The sequence below is a fragment of the Oryzias latipes genome, chromosome 22, assembly GCF_053564925.1.
Source record: "Oryzias latipes strain Hd-rR chromosome 22, Olatipes_Hd-rR_3.1".
Classification (NCBI taxonomy): domain Eukaryota; kingdom Metazoa; phylum Chordata; class Actinopteri; order Beloniformes; family Adrianichthyidae; genus Oryzias; species Oryzias latipes.
In genome coordinates, this window is record NC_136258.1 from 17,097,253 (window position 1) to 17,112,494 (window position 15,242).

At 38.3% G+C, this 15,242-nt stretch overlaps 1 protein-coding gene across 5 annotated transcripts in view; it reads left to right on the forward strand.

Annotated features, from left to right (window-relative positions):
* The first annotated feature begins 1,620 nt into the window (after positions 1–1,620).
* The window catches only part of eml5 (EMAP like 5), a 36,662-nt gene continuing 23,040 nt past the window's right edge, over positions 1,621–15,242 (forward strand). For 3 of the 5 annotated variants that reach the window (XM_004082576.4, XM_078940988.1, XM_011490410.3), the window contains exons 1-4: positions 1,621–2,201; positions 8,158–8,317; positions 12,273–12,371; positions 12,656–12,724. In XM_004082576.4, the coding sequence (XP_004082624.1) occupies positions 2,005–2,201; positions 8,158–8,317; positions 12,273–12,371; positions 12,656–12,724 (525 nt within the window). In that variant the 5' untranslated portion in view covers positions 1,621–2,004. The remainder of the gene's footprint in view (positions 2,202–8,157; positions 8,318–12,272; positions 12,372–12,655; positions 12,725–15,242) is intronic. The other 2 variants (XM_020713774.3, XM_020713776.3) reach the window with 1 other exon arrangement.

Genomic DNA, 15,242 nt, shown 5'->3' on the forward strand with positions numbered 1-15,242 from the left:
TTTTTTTTCAAACACCGAAACATAATATAGACAAGAAGAGAAACAGAAGAAACCAAATTTATGAAAAAACAAATAAACACAAAAAAGAAAAAGAAAAAAAATCTGACAGACCCAAATGACTCTAAATGCCAACATTCGCCACTAGAGGGCTCAAGTGGACAGAGTCCAAAACTTTTGCAAAGAGGGCCAGATTTGCTGAGGTGAAAATATGTGAGTGACAACCAATCAGCCTGCATTTGTGAACCCTTATAATAATATTAACCCGTAAGAATCCATGGTAATATCAGCGTAACAGAAAAATATCATAAATGTTTTAGTGGTCCACTTGATTTGTGGTGTATTCTACAATGTTTAGTTTTTCAGAAAAAATGGGTGGTTGGTTCTCATGGGTTAAATGCAAAATAACTATTTAATGAACTTTTTTTCAGTGGGAAACTTTTTTCATTTACTCACGTTGAACAGACATACATTTGAATACATTTTTACCAAAATTACTGTGAATTTTGTATTTGAAGACCAGAAATAAAATGAAGAAAAAATATATTTGGATAAAAAAATAAAACTTTTCGACAATAAATCTGGGTTTTGAATAAGTGTCAAATGTTCGTTATTAAATACTCAATGAAAAATTCTAAATGTAAATCATGTGAACAGTAAAACAACCCTGTTGTAACCAATGTCTCGTATTTACTGCGTGATGGAATTTGGCCAATCACAATCAAGAAATCGTGCATCCATTTTTTTTACAAAGTGCTAGGGGCCACATATTTTTGACAAAAGTTGAAACTTGTCTGTGACCTGTCTGTGTGGAGTTTGCATATTCTCCCCGTGCATGTGTGGGTTTTCTCCAGGCTCTCTGGTTTGCTTACACTTGCATATTATTAGGTTTATTGGTTTCTCTAAAGTGTCTCTAGGTGTGAGTGTGTGAGTGTGAGCCCAGCAACAGACTGCCAATCTGTCCAGGGTGTACCCCACCTTCGGCCAACAGTAGCCAGGACAGGCTAAGACATCCCCATGAACCCGAAAGGGATACAGCGGCTTAAGAAAATGGATGGATGGATAAACATCCCACAAGTAAATCAGTTAAAGCATTTCAACTTAAAAAGATTTAATTAAATTAATGATGTTTTCCAACAAATGTCACTCAAAAGACTAAAGAGATTAAAAATAAATCTTGATCTAAAAACCGAGTTTATTTTTTACCATTATCACACCTGTTGTTTTTGGATGATTTTAATGTCTATTTACAGTTAGATATGTCTAAGGATTTTTCTATTAGTCTGCAGTAACACCATGCTGTAATAGCGTGTCAGAATTCAGAGAATGTGAAAGTAGACTACTTGACTAGCAAGCTGAAACGTTTTTTTTTTCTGAAGTCAGTACTTCTAAAGGATTTTTTGAAAAAATAGAATGTAATAACAAAGAGAAAAGAAATAGAAATAATTGTGGGAGATACTTTTGTAAAATCCTCTTTTGAGTAGAATGTATTTTTTAAACAAAATTTAAAAAAAAGGAAAATAATTCAGAATCATTCACTGGTATATTTTTTTGTCTCTGCTTTTTGGCCTCGGTGAACAACCCTCACGATGCGATTGGTCGACGGGATGTGACGTCATGTTTGTAGGCGGCGCTTGTGTAATGACAGTACAGCTCCATCTTTGTGGGATTTGACAGGAGCATTGACCTGTGCCGAGGAGGACCGAGGGCGGAAGAAGTACAGAAAAGACTCCCACAATGGAAACGGCATCATAGAGACGTTGTTTTCCGAAAGAGGCTGAGAGTTATCATCCTGTCAGACGACGAGTCTGTTCATTTACACAACCCTGAAAAATGCCTTATTTCCGAGCTCTTGTTGGGATGGTCGAAATGCAACGGAACTAATGGAATACGCGTCCTTGAAATAACGTTTTTTTTTTATTACTACTATTGTTTTTTGTTTTGGATGACACGAGTGTATCAGAGAGACTACGTGACAGCAACGGAGAGACACACGGAAGTGCGGACATGGCTGACAGAACTGCTCCCAACTGCCACCTGAGACTGGAGTGGGTGTACGGATACCGGGGACATCAGTGCCGCAACAACCTGTACTACACCGCCGCCAAGGAAATAGTCTATTTTGTGGCCGGAGTGGGAGTCGTATACAACACTCGGGAGCACAAGCAGAAATTTTACTTGGGGCACAACGACGATATCATAAGGTAAAGTGATTGCGCGCGCGCACACACAAGACACAACAGTTTGTTTCAGCACCTTGGACAGCACCTTGGCAGAAAACCGCGTTGACAGCTTTGTGTCGTTCCGGTGGGTCCTGGTGTCACCTTGTACAATGTAAAACGATATTTTTTTTTGCAACAAGTCAGTGTCTTGCTCAAAGACACAACACCAACAGAAGATTGGATTGATTGGTATTTAAAAAATATAATTGTGTTCTCCCCCATATCTGATAAACAGTGTCACAGAATAAAAAACCCAAACGTGCATCTAAACCTAAATGTATATGTTTAGACCCGCCCCTTTCTTTAGATTCATAGTTGTGCTTGAACATGACTGTTTGGATAGTGGTCAATTACACACCCAGGCTGTCCTTTTTAGAAAAAGACAGCAAAATATTCCATTTTGATTTCCTTTCTATTGACCTTACCATCATTACCTGTGCCAGTCGTGTTGTGTGTTTCGTGTGTGTGTTTCCTGCATGGGTTGGCCTGGAGATGACTGGCTTCATAAACTGTCAGCCGTCAGATGGGCCGATGCTTCATTATTAATCACGCAGTAAAGCTGCTAACCCTCATCTGCCCTATGGTTGAAATTTCTGAGTTCACATGTACAGCTGAAGGAGACATATGAGTCATATTGTAATCTATTACTTTTTTAAGGAACACGCATCTTGGACAAGTACTGAATCCTTCACAGTCTCTATATTCATTGTGTAAGGTTGCATTGTTGAATATACTGTGACAGTGGCCATCCATAATTTTTTACAGTTTAAATTTGGTCTTGTTGGTTATTTAAAAAAAATTCTACACATCAAGAAATAGATTTCTCATGTTTATAAAATGTATACATCCAAAACAATAGTCTACCAATTTCTATGCTTATTTAGTGGACATGTGAGACATGAATTGTCTAACCATCAAGCCCAAACTAATATCCTCTGTGGATTTACCATTTTAACTGACAGAATGCATTTCTATTGGACAAGTCTTCATACTAGGACAAAGGTGATCCCCCCCAAAACAATTTTAGAGAGTTTGCACTAATCCAATTCAGGTCAGTAGTGACTCACATTGTAACAAAGAAATTGGACACTCTTGCTGCTGAGGTCAAAAGTTCAGACCTTTTCTTTCAATTTGTCCCCTTGCTGTCCTGGGTCAAAAGGTGACAAATGATGTTTTTTGACCTTTCAGGATTGTTTTCACCCTCTTAATTTATTTCTACCAACAGCCTTCTTTTACTGATCCTTTGTCTGATATAAAGGAGCTAATGGCTAAATGAACATTTTGAAATAATTTTTCTTAGAGTGTTTTTGTTTTAGTTTCACTGGTATAGATAAATAGATTTCTTCTTAAAAGTTTTTTCTGACAACTGTCTACATTTAAATTGAAATGTTCCAGTTGCTGCGTTTCTCAAAAAAAAAAAAAAAAACTCCCTCTGCACCTAAAACGTTTAAAAAGTTTCAATATTCATTTAAAATGTTACAAAAAACATTCTATGAATGAGAAAATCCTGTGAATGAAAAGTCATAATTTCACGTGGATGTTCTTATTTTCTTCTCATATGAATAACTTAAACTCTTGTTGAGTTTAAGAACACATTTAATTGGAACAATATGTTCACACTTAGAAAATTTTATATTTCATTAATTCTGAATTTATGCATGCATGAATTTCTGTATTTAAATTAATATTTGAATACTTATAAGAGAAAAACTCTAATCTTTCAGTCCAGTAACTGGTTTACATGAAGATACGTAAATGTTAATTTTTGGTTTTAGAAACTGTAAGATTTCTAAAACAAGAGATCCTAGTTTTTTTGTTTTTTTTCGCAAAACAAAACTTGGATCCTCAAAAATAACAAATTCTCTTGTGTTTGAACAGCAACAATCAGAAACTGTGGTCTTAACCCCTTGATGCCTGTGTTCATATCCAGCTATGAGAAAATACATTTTACTTATGTTTTTGCTTTCCAGTACATTCCAAATAAGTTAAGTTCATTTTGGAGCCAAACTGGTTTAATGCATATTTGAATCAATAGGCATCGAGAGGTTAATGCCCTGTGATAAAACAAAATTGTTTCTCTGTGGAGCAACTCTCCTTTACCTGCTAGATCATTTTGCTTATATATGTTTTGAATATGTTGTATACTTTGACAATTGTTTTAGTTCTTTAACAGCAGAACCAAAGACTTAAAAAAAATTGGTGTTTGATCATTTTTGCACCAGGTGAAAGAGTCAGGTCGTTCAATGATCAAAGGGTTGCCGGTTCAACCCCCGCTCCCCCCAGTCAACTGTCGTTGTGTCCTTGGGCAAGACCCTTCACCCTCCTTGCCTCCAGTGCAGCTCCACTGGTGTGTGAATGCCTATGAATGTCCTGGCGATGGTCAGAGGGACCGGGACCTGGCAGCCATGCCTCTACCATCACCAAGTATACATGAGGAGTGAACGAATAATTGACACATTGTAAGCGCTTTTAGCGTCTGGAAAAGCGCAGATAAATTTAATCCATTATAATTAAAAAACTAAGATGTTTGTGAGAAAATCGAGATCATGCAAACCTTTTTGAATTAAATTTAAATGAACTTACCGTGAGTACTATGATGAGGCTGTTTACTTCATTCAGATTTCGACACTAATTGCCCTAAACCAATGTTGCACTCTAGCATTTGACAGTGGGATTTAGCCAAACAGCCATAGCTAATAGAAGGCAGAAGAACCACAGCAGTCTGCTGGAGGCAGCGTCACCGGGGACGACATTTACCAGATTCTTCTGAATAGAGGCTTTAAGAAAAACAGCTGGATGGGAGATTTTACTATTTTGCATGCGGTATTTGATATATTATTAAAAGAGTAGCAGAAATGCAACGAGTGAAAGGTCAAATGTGTAACTGATAAGTTTGATTTTGAGTTAGATATTCTAGATTACCTGCCTCAGGCAACTTGTTTTTTTTATCTGTGTATGTCTGCATCTTTAAGTCTTCAAATCATTTTTCTCTTCTACTGGAAGCTATTTATATCCTCTTTGCTCTGATTATATAACTTGTAAAAAGTAAAATGTAACACGCCTGGTTAAAATCACTGCATTGGCTCCCTGTGCATTCCAGGATTGAGTTTATGGTTCTTTTAATGGTTTTTAAAGAATTTTATGGAATTGGACCTTGTTATTTAGGGGACTTGCTTTTAATATATGATCTGTCACAGACCCTGAGATCCTCTAGCACTGGCTTCTTAATTGTCCCTAAGGTGAGGACCAAAACACGAGAGGCCTTGTTCCAACATTACAGTCCTCGCCTGTGGAACAGCCTGTCGGAGAACCTCAGGGTTGCAGAAACTGTACAGGTTTTTAGAAGAGGCTCAACACCCACTTTTTTAATCTGCCTTATACATTACTTTTGGAATTGTTTGATTTGTATCTTTTTTTCCCTTTTTCAAAGCATTTTATAGTTGTTGTTGTTCCCCTTTTGGCATATCCCCTCGGGGGTCCCCACGGATAATCAGCCTTCACTAAATCACGCAGGCGGTTTGGCAGAGATTTTTACGCCTGATGCCATTCGTGACACAACCCTGTGTTTACGGGCTGGAGGCCGGCACAGGGAGACCCAGACTTGAGCTCCATTCTGGTTACATAGTTAAGTGTCTTGCCAAAGGATGCATACTGGATCCCTTTTCTGGGGTGCTACTGGCTCCGCCTGTCGGGGGGCAGTGCTTGTTCTCATTGGAACAGCTGGGGTTCCGTTTTGTGGCCTAATACCTGTATAATGGGCCTTCCACTGCTCTGGGTCGGACGGGAGCTGCAGCAATGACCCCCGTGGTCGGGCCGGGCCTTGGTATAAATTAATCTCCATAATACGGTTTCTACCCGGCAGTACTAAGCCAGACAGCTTCTTTAGAGCTGCACTTCTTAAGTCTTTGTTCATTTTTAATATAAGAGTTTTGTTGGGCGAACTGGGTGGGTGGAGGGCAGAATAAGAGGAAGGAGGGGTGCTAATTCTGTGAAAATTTCCTGTTTGTATTTTTTTCTATGTTTCTGTTCTTAAAAACTTTTCATTTTTTAATTAGCATTAATTTGCTTTTATGTTGAGAGCTTTGTTCCTTATCCCGGATGAAAATCAATTTTTGTTTAATTTTCTAATCTAAAAAAAAAAAATCCTTGTTTCAGGGCTTATAAATTAGGTAAATCCAACATGAAATGAACAACAGTGTCCATAATCCATAATCTAAACCTGCTTTGGTCTAATTACAGTCACAAATGTGACTCTAGCACAGAACTGCATGCATAAACCACATACACCACCCAAATCAAATCAAACCAAACTTTATTTATACAGTGTTTATATTACAGGCTTTCTGAAGACAAAGTGAACCAATTTAAATAAACAAATGAATTTATTCTAAATTATAATTGTGGGTAGAAAAAATCAAACTATCATCACTACGATTTATTCTAATAAAATAAAATGAAAGTAAAGAAAGACTTGAAATGGCAAACATGTTTGTAGGCTGTGGAAGAGGACGCCGGAGTGCCAACAGAAAACTAATGTATTCACAGAGAGAACATCTATTGTAGTGGGTGACAGGGACACCACATCACTCCAAAAACAGAATCTATGAAAGTGTGTTATTCTCTGGTGAAGAGAACACTAAAAGGAAAGGAATAAGGTAGTTCATGAAAATAACACAGAAGCAGATCAACCTTTCTAATTGATATATAGCTTAGTAAAAAACAGGCAATTATGATTTTTCATTTTCCTCAGAAGAAATTCATTTTAGATAAATTATGGCTTCTTAGGCTCCAGCCGATGCCCTCATCCGGAACATTAAAATCCCACATTCTGAACCCTCCACTACCGTGTTTAACAGTAACATTCAAACATTTTTGAACGCTTCAAATGTGGTTCTGTATATATAATCAAGGGAACTCTCTCCATTTTAAATCCACTTTTCAAATGACTTCAAGCAGTTTTAAAGGTTTTGTGGGTTTTTACTGATGAAGCCCTGCAAACCAAAGTATAACTGTTCTGTTCTCTATGAAGAAACAAAATAAAAGCCACTTAACACTTATCACAGAAGATTAACTTGTAATGTTTTATAATGTGCTGGTTTTGGTTTTAACAATAAATGCAAGTTTTAAATTTTGCTGGCAACATTTTAATGAATACTTTTTGTTCACAATGGTTAAAGCTAAAGTTATCTATTTATGTGTTTACATTTGCCATCTTTTACTGCTAACTCCCAAAATATAAAGGAGGTCTGATTTGCTCATGATAAACTATTTATTATCTTTTATTGAAGTAGTAGTGAATAGCATATAATGAGTACTACCTTCAATAGTATAATTTTTAGGGAAAGCACTTTGAGACGCTTTTTGTAGTAAAAGAGCTCTACAAATAAAGTTGAATTTGATTCTGAACATACCATATTTTTTCTTTAAAATATTTGAAAATGAAAAAGATGTCCCTGTTTTATTCTACCTAAGAAAAACAATGCAATGGGGATTTTCCAGTGTAGGCCTTGCAATTCTATTTTAGAAAAATTGTTCTTAGTTGAGGAAAAAGATTATTGTAATCTAAAAAGTCTGCTTGGTAATAAAAGAAAGCAAAGATTAAAAAAGGGTGGGAGAGAAGGAGCAGACTTTCCCTATTATAGTTGAAAAGAAAATGAAGGATAACGTCTTCCAGTTTGCCAGCAATAATTTGTAGACTCTGAGCACTAGACATGAATGAAACCAGGCTGTGTGTGCGTGCAGGCATAATGAAGTTAATTGAACCATGTCAGATAATCAAGCTGCCCCTCTGTTTTCATGTTCCGACCCATCACAGATTTAATGTGTTCATCTCATTTCAGTGCTCTGTGCAGTGGCAGTAAATCCCTCGTCTGCCCTCGGCACACAAGCGCAAGCACGCAAATGGCAAAGCTAACCCACGACTGCTCGCTCTTCACAGTTTGGCGCTACATCCGGAGCGTGTGTTGGTGGCCACAGGACAAGTGGGCAAAGAGCCTTACATCTGCGTGTGGGACTCCTACACCGTGCAGACGGTGTCCATCCTTAAAGACGTCCACACTCACGGCATCGCCTGCCTGGCTTTTGATCTTGAAGGACAGGTGGGAAGCAAAATAGTAACTTTTCATCTTTTTTTATTATTAAAGACTGATTGGTTATATCTTTTAATTCATGAATTTGGAACGATCCGTGTGAAATGGGTAAAAAAGAGAAATTGGAAGCTGAACCAAAGTGGAGAAACTAAAGCATTCATCATGTCCTTAACAATATCCAGCATTGAGCATCTTGGCAAAAAGAATAAACTATTATTTATTTATTTTTATCACCAGTGCATTCAATCATGTTTTGTTTTTATATCTGCAAACTTGTTGCTGTTTAATGTTTCAATATTGCAACCAGACACCATTCAACATCATCATTGCTGTCAGCCAGGCTTTCAGAGTTCAGTGTTTTGACTTTTGCTTTTCCTCTTTTGTGCTTTTCTCTTTTTTATAAACGAAGAGTCACAGAGATGACCCAGTGCTATTTTTTTTGCTCGGTTTGGGAGCTTGAGAACTAGATAGAATGTGACAGCGTTTAGTGGCTCTGTTTACTCTCCTTCACTTCTTTCCTGGATCCAGAGATATAGAAGCTAAACACACATAACATTTACTAGGAATCCATTGTATGGTCACCCTGTTCATCATTAAGACAATATCAAAAAAGATGCATTGATGTTCTAGACATCTAGTACGAGCTGTGGGGGTGTCATGTAGAATAAAAAGTACATGAAGCCAAGTCCTTTGTTCCACTTTGTGCTTCTTCTAACCATTTAACAGTTTAGTACATGTCACATAGTGCTTTTGCTGGGTTTACATTCAGGAAGTTGACAAGCTGAATACATTATTATGCTAAATCTAAAACCCTAATTAAGTTTCAAGAAGATTAAAAATGCTGCAGGTTATATGTCAACAGCTAATTGATTTACTAAACAACAGACCTACTTTGTTAACCGTGTACTGTATTACTTTAAATTTGTAATTAAAATTTGGTTTCAGAAAATATTGGTACTTCTTGAACCAGTCTTTATGGAGAATTGCAGCCTTAAAAGTATCACTACTAAGCTTATATTTGTCAGTATTCACATAGGATATTTAACCAACTGTCTTGTTGTTTTTTAAAGTTTTGTCAAAACCAAAGATAAAACAAAAATCTATTAAAATCATCAAAACATTGCTTTACTTTTTTTTTTTTTTTTACATTTTTTCATTTAAGGAACTGAACTTACTGTTAGGTAAGAAAAATTCTTAAGTCATGTCACTGACTGCAAATTTTCCCACTTTAAAAGATGAGAAAGGCCTGTCATTTTCATCACAGATAAACTCCAACTATGAGAGGCAAAATGAGGAAAAAATCCATAAATTCACATTTGCTGATGTTAAAAGAATTGACTTGCAAATTATGATAAAAAAAATATTTAGTCAATAACAAAAGTTAATCTCAATAATTTTTTATACAGTATGCAATTTGGTAAATGGTAAATGGCGTATACTTATATAGCGCCTTTCTTCCTACAAGGACAAAGCGCTTTACAGTCACAGACCCATTCACCCAGTCACACACACATTCACTCACACATTCACACACTGATGGCGGCTCCGCTGCCAAACACAGGCGCCTGCCTACCACCAGAGGCAAGGTGGGGTTCAGTGTCTTGCCCAAGGACACTTCGACTCATGGGCGTGCAAGGCGGGAATCGAACCTGCAATCTTATGATCATGGGTCGACCGCCCTACCGCTGCACCACGGCCGCCCCAAAAAAATTTGCTGGCAATGAGTAAGGCTACATCTTTTCTGTAAGTCTTCACAAGGTTTTTGCACACTTCTTCTTGTATTTTGGCCAATTCCTCCATACAGACCTTCTCCAGGGCATGGCCTGTACATGAAATGTGGACTGAGTGACACCTCCCCCCTCATGTTCCAAATAGGAAGTACCCACTGGTTCCATAGACTTCTTTAGAGATATAAATAGCTATTACTCAGTTATTGTATTTGTCAGAATAACTGTTTTTGCTCTGATAATCTTTTTACATGTTCTTGCTAATCCTCATTTTTTAGATATTCTTTTCTGTAGCACAAGCTATTCAAGAAATAAACTGACCAATCAGATGCCTCAATAAAAGTATGTGGCCTTAAGTCAAACATTTAAAGCATTTAATTGACAGATTCTCATGACCATGCTTTCAAATGGTAGGGGTGTGGCCTTCCAACAAGCTCACTCCTGATTGGCAAGAGTGGTTGCCATAGAAATAATGGCTCAGACTAATTCGGATGAATCCCTGTTTATTGACGTTGTCTGACTCGAACATGGTGATGTTCTTATTGCAGAAAAGTGGCTATTTAATTGACTTCATTTTGTTGGAACCGGAAAGTAAGTCATTTTCTATGGATGATTTTACACTCTCTCAGTCCGGTTCTCTTATACAGTAAATGCTCTAGGTTAGTGATGGTTTGAGCCTGTTGCTGGGCAACACGAACTTTCAACTCCCTCCAAATGTTTTCTATGGGGTTGATATCTGGAGACTGGCTAGGCCACTCCAGGACTTTGAAATGCTTCTTAAGAAACTACTCTTTCATTGTCCGGGTGCTTTGTTTAGCCTTATTTTCATGCTCAAAGACTTATGCTTCATCCTCAGTGTTATCACTGATGGAAGGAGGTTTTCACTCAATACCTCATAATACATGGTCCCATTCAATCTTTCCCTTACATAGATCAGTCATCCTGGTCCCATTGCAAGCCCAACAGCCCCAAAGCATAATGTTTCCACCCCCATGCTTCACAGTTCTAAAGCCTGGGGTGATATTTCAATGCAAATCAAAATTATTTCTTCTCCAAATACAAAAAGTTACGTTTTTTCTTAAAGGTTGACCTTCTCCCAGTCCCCATCTGGATCATCCTTATGCTCTCTGGCAAACTTCAGAGGGGCCTGCTCATGTACTGGCCTAAGCAGGGGGACACGTCTGGCACTGCAGGATTTGAGTCCCTGGCAGCGTCGTGTGTTACTGATGGTAGCCTTAGTTACTTTAATCTCACCTCTCTGCAGGTCATTCTCTAAGTCATTCCCCGTGTAGTTCTGGGTTTTTGCTCACAGTTCTTGTGATCATTTTAAACTCTTGATGTGAGATCTTGCACTGAGCCCCATACTGAAGGAGATTATCAGTGGACTTTTTCCATTTTCGAAAAAAAATGCTCTTTTCTTCAGACCAAGCTCATTGCCTATTACAGGTTCAGTCTGTCCTGATTTGTGCAGGTCTGTCATATTGTTTCTGGTGTTTTATGGAAGCTCTTTGGTCTTGGCCATAGTGGAGTTTGGAGTGTGACTGTTTGAGGGTGTGGCCAGGTGTATTTGATTTAATGACAAGTTTGGACAGGTGCAATTAATGCAGGTAACAAGTGAAGAACAGAGGAGCCTCGTAAAGAAGATGATATATTACAGAGGACACTGTAGTAAGGGGAGTGCGTGATTATAGTTATTTACCATCCATACACTTTTAAACATTTAACTATAATAAGTTTTCTCCTTAATGTCACATTAAGGAATGTTAAGGTCATCAAAGTCTAAACATTTTTAGGCAATTAATTTAATATTTGAACCAACAACCATTAAAAAAAAATCATTCAGCCTACCCACATGCTCACTATCACTTGGGTTTGCCTCCCAAAAATATTTATAATAATGCTGTACAAATACTGCTTCCATACACAGCCAAACAGCTGGTCTTTAGAAAATCAATTCAATCATAAACTATGCCAAAGAAAAGGATTTCCATGAGAGCCGCTCTCGTCTTCTGCTCCACTGCCACTGCTGCTTACTTAGGCAGTCAGCTATAGGTGGCTCCTCCAGCTAAAGGACACAAATGTGCTTATGCTAAAAGTGCCAGGGGCTGGACAACTGTTCTCTTCTGGTCTGCAGCCATTATTAGCCTTTTTATTGTGGCCTCCATCCTCCATCCATGTAACTAAGCTCATGGTGGTGGGTGGTTGAGGGCAAACTTCTTTTTGTGCTGTCTTTCCAGTGTTTGGTGTCTGTCGGCTTGGACTCAAAAAACACAATCTGTGTGTGGGACTGGAGGAGAGGGAAGGTGCTGGCGGTCGCTCCTGGTCACACAGACAGGGTAAGCTCATTTTTCTTTAACTGTTTCCACCACAGGCCTCATCACCTCCTGCATAAACTCACAAACAAGTTCGGCTTGATTGTTTGTGTTCTTTCCAGAACATTTCTTAGAGGTTCATAGGTAATTAAAAAGGATATTAAAAAAATAATTTAGAAAAACCTCAGCTATAATAGTTGGAGTGCAAATAAACACATTAAAATGTTAAGTATCTGAACTTAATCCTATTCAGTGAGACTTATAAAAGAAAATATTCCCAGTGTTTTATACATTTTTATTTCTTGCAGATATTTGATATATCGTGGGATTTGTACCAGCCAAGCAAGCTTGTAAGCTGTGGTGTCAAACATATCAAGGTAAAGCAATTTTTGGGTCATTTTCAGATGCTGTAAACCCCAGGCATAATAGCCACTATAAAATTATACTTTTTAGGAAGTTGTTGATCCTTTTTCCCCTTAATTTCTTTATATTTTCTTAGTCACATATAAACCTTAAAATAGATTTATGCAATTTTCTTTTTTTTTTTGGCGTCCACGGTTATTAGGCACTTATCAAATCTAGGGCAGGCAGTGAACTGGGAGTCTCTCCACAAAAATCTGTAGTAATTTCCACCGCAAAGAAGATTTTTTTTTCTCTTAATATGATGATTCTGCTGCTTTGTCCATGCCTACTCCCTTTCAGCCTTCTCCATTCAGCTTTTGAAAACAGTCTGCTGTATGAACTGCAGCTGTGCCCACTTCCTTATCCGCCCCGATCTCTATCACTTTATGCAAAAGTGGTCCGCATGAATCCACAATGAATTGATGCAGGGTGTCATCCCCGTCTTTTCTCTGAGGATATACACAATTGTGTGGTATAGAGGCTTATGTCCAGAAAACATAAAAATGAATCATGCTCAAAATGAAAATGGGCCCCCTGGCCTTGTGCAACTAAACAGTGCAGCAGGCTTAAATGGGTTTGAAGCTTTCAGTACAGTCTACTGGGCTTATTTCTTACTGGTTGCAAACGTCTCACTGATGACTCCCTTTCTTAAATCCGACCCGGCCTGCAACCCCACTCATAGTAATTCCCTTTTGAACTTTCCCTCTACTGCTGTAACACAGAAATTCCCTCCAGCCGCTGTGGAGTCCTTCCCCCCTCCCACTCCACCACCCCTTTCACCATCTCTGCTGAATCCTTCAATCCAGCTCTTCCCATCCTCCTCTCCTTCCCTCGTGTCTGGTTTTCTGATGCCAAGGCGATCCAACAGTTGTCCCGCATAATTCCCCAGTCTTCACACTGCTGCCCATGTGACATCTGCTCCCTCGGCCTGTGCTCGCTCAGCGATTATAGCACTCAGAGCATGCAGGAGATTTAGTCCCAGTAATCCACTCACTAGAGGGCTGATGAAAACACAACCTCTGTGATGAGGACACTTCCCTCATTGCACAGATCCTCATAACTATTTGTGTTTCAATTTGTTCTGGGCAACTAAGACCTTAGTTTGCTCTTATTCTGCCTTCCAACACACACTCACCCACATAGGCATACATATTTGTATAATTATTTTTTTTTTTTTTTTAGAGCTTTGGTGCTGCCAGCCCTAATGACTCTAAATTGTCCTTCATAAGCACGTATATTTTCCAGTGAATGTGTTGCTTTACACTCCAGTTTTAGCATGGTTAAATACATATTTTTTATGGGTTTTTTTAAATATTTTTTTTACAAATTAAATTTCAAACGCATATAAGCTGTGAGAATTAAAATTAGAACTGAGCCTAGAGTTCTGAACATTAAAACCTTAAACAATTTGCGAAAGTTACTATAACACTATAATAAACGTGTTTAACAACCAGGGCCCATACTGTGGATAAAGGCCTAACCTCATTTTGCCAAGTGACTGTATAGTTGTGTGCATTGGTTTACACTGAGGACATTATAAGCTGTCTATTCAGCCCGTACAAAGTCGATGATAACTAGGTGGGGAAAAAACAGCCTGTTTGTGGGATTACACAAAAACCAATGAGCTAGGATTTCTTTTCTGTTGTTATTTAGTCTGGCAATGAAAGATTTGGAGGCTAAATTTTGTAGAAAATCCCCAATAATGTATTATTTATTTATTTATTTATTTATTTATTCATTTATTTTTCTTTAATAGAAATTCCCAAATCAAGCACGGATTTGTTGGTTTGCTTCTTTTTTACTCTGTTACCATCTATGTTGGTAAATTCCTTATACCTAATTATTTAAGATTGGCACCTTTCCCATTTAAAGGAGAAAAGTAGGTGTCATCCAAAGAGAATCAAGACCACCATGCACTTGGTGGAGAGCGGGTGTATGGAAATGGAATCAGGCCAGAATGTCTTATTTCTAAGTCCCAGCCCTGTGAGACTAACTTACCTGGCACTGCTTCCAGAATTGTTGCCTCATTTTACCCTCTTTAGTCAAGCGGTTGTGGTTGGTAGTTTCATTGGATCATTTTTGTGACAAAAATAATAGATGCTTGGATGTAAATTGATGCAATCACTTCAACTTGGCCTCCAGCTTGTGGCCTCATTATAGACTCTTCTGGTGTACCATCTCCTAGTAATACAAGTGCAAAGGGATTAGCACGCACCCATGCCTCCCTGCCTTATCAGTTGTGGGCAGAGAAGGTAGCGCAGTTCTGTTGAATTCAACCCCACTGTTTCTGCTGCAGACTACGCCGCAAAACCTCCTGACAAGAAAACCAGCACTTGACACACTTTTACCTTATTGCAAAGCTGCAAGAACGTCTCCCATTTTTACCATCGATTTGCTTGCTTGGCTCCCCCCCCCCCCCCCCCCCCCCACACACACACACACACACACACACATGTCAGCCTGTACATGGTGCAAATGTTAGAAATCTTAGCT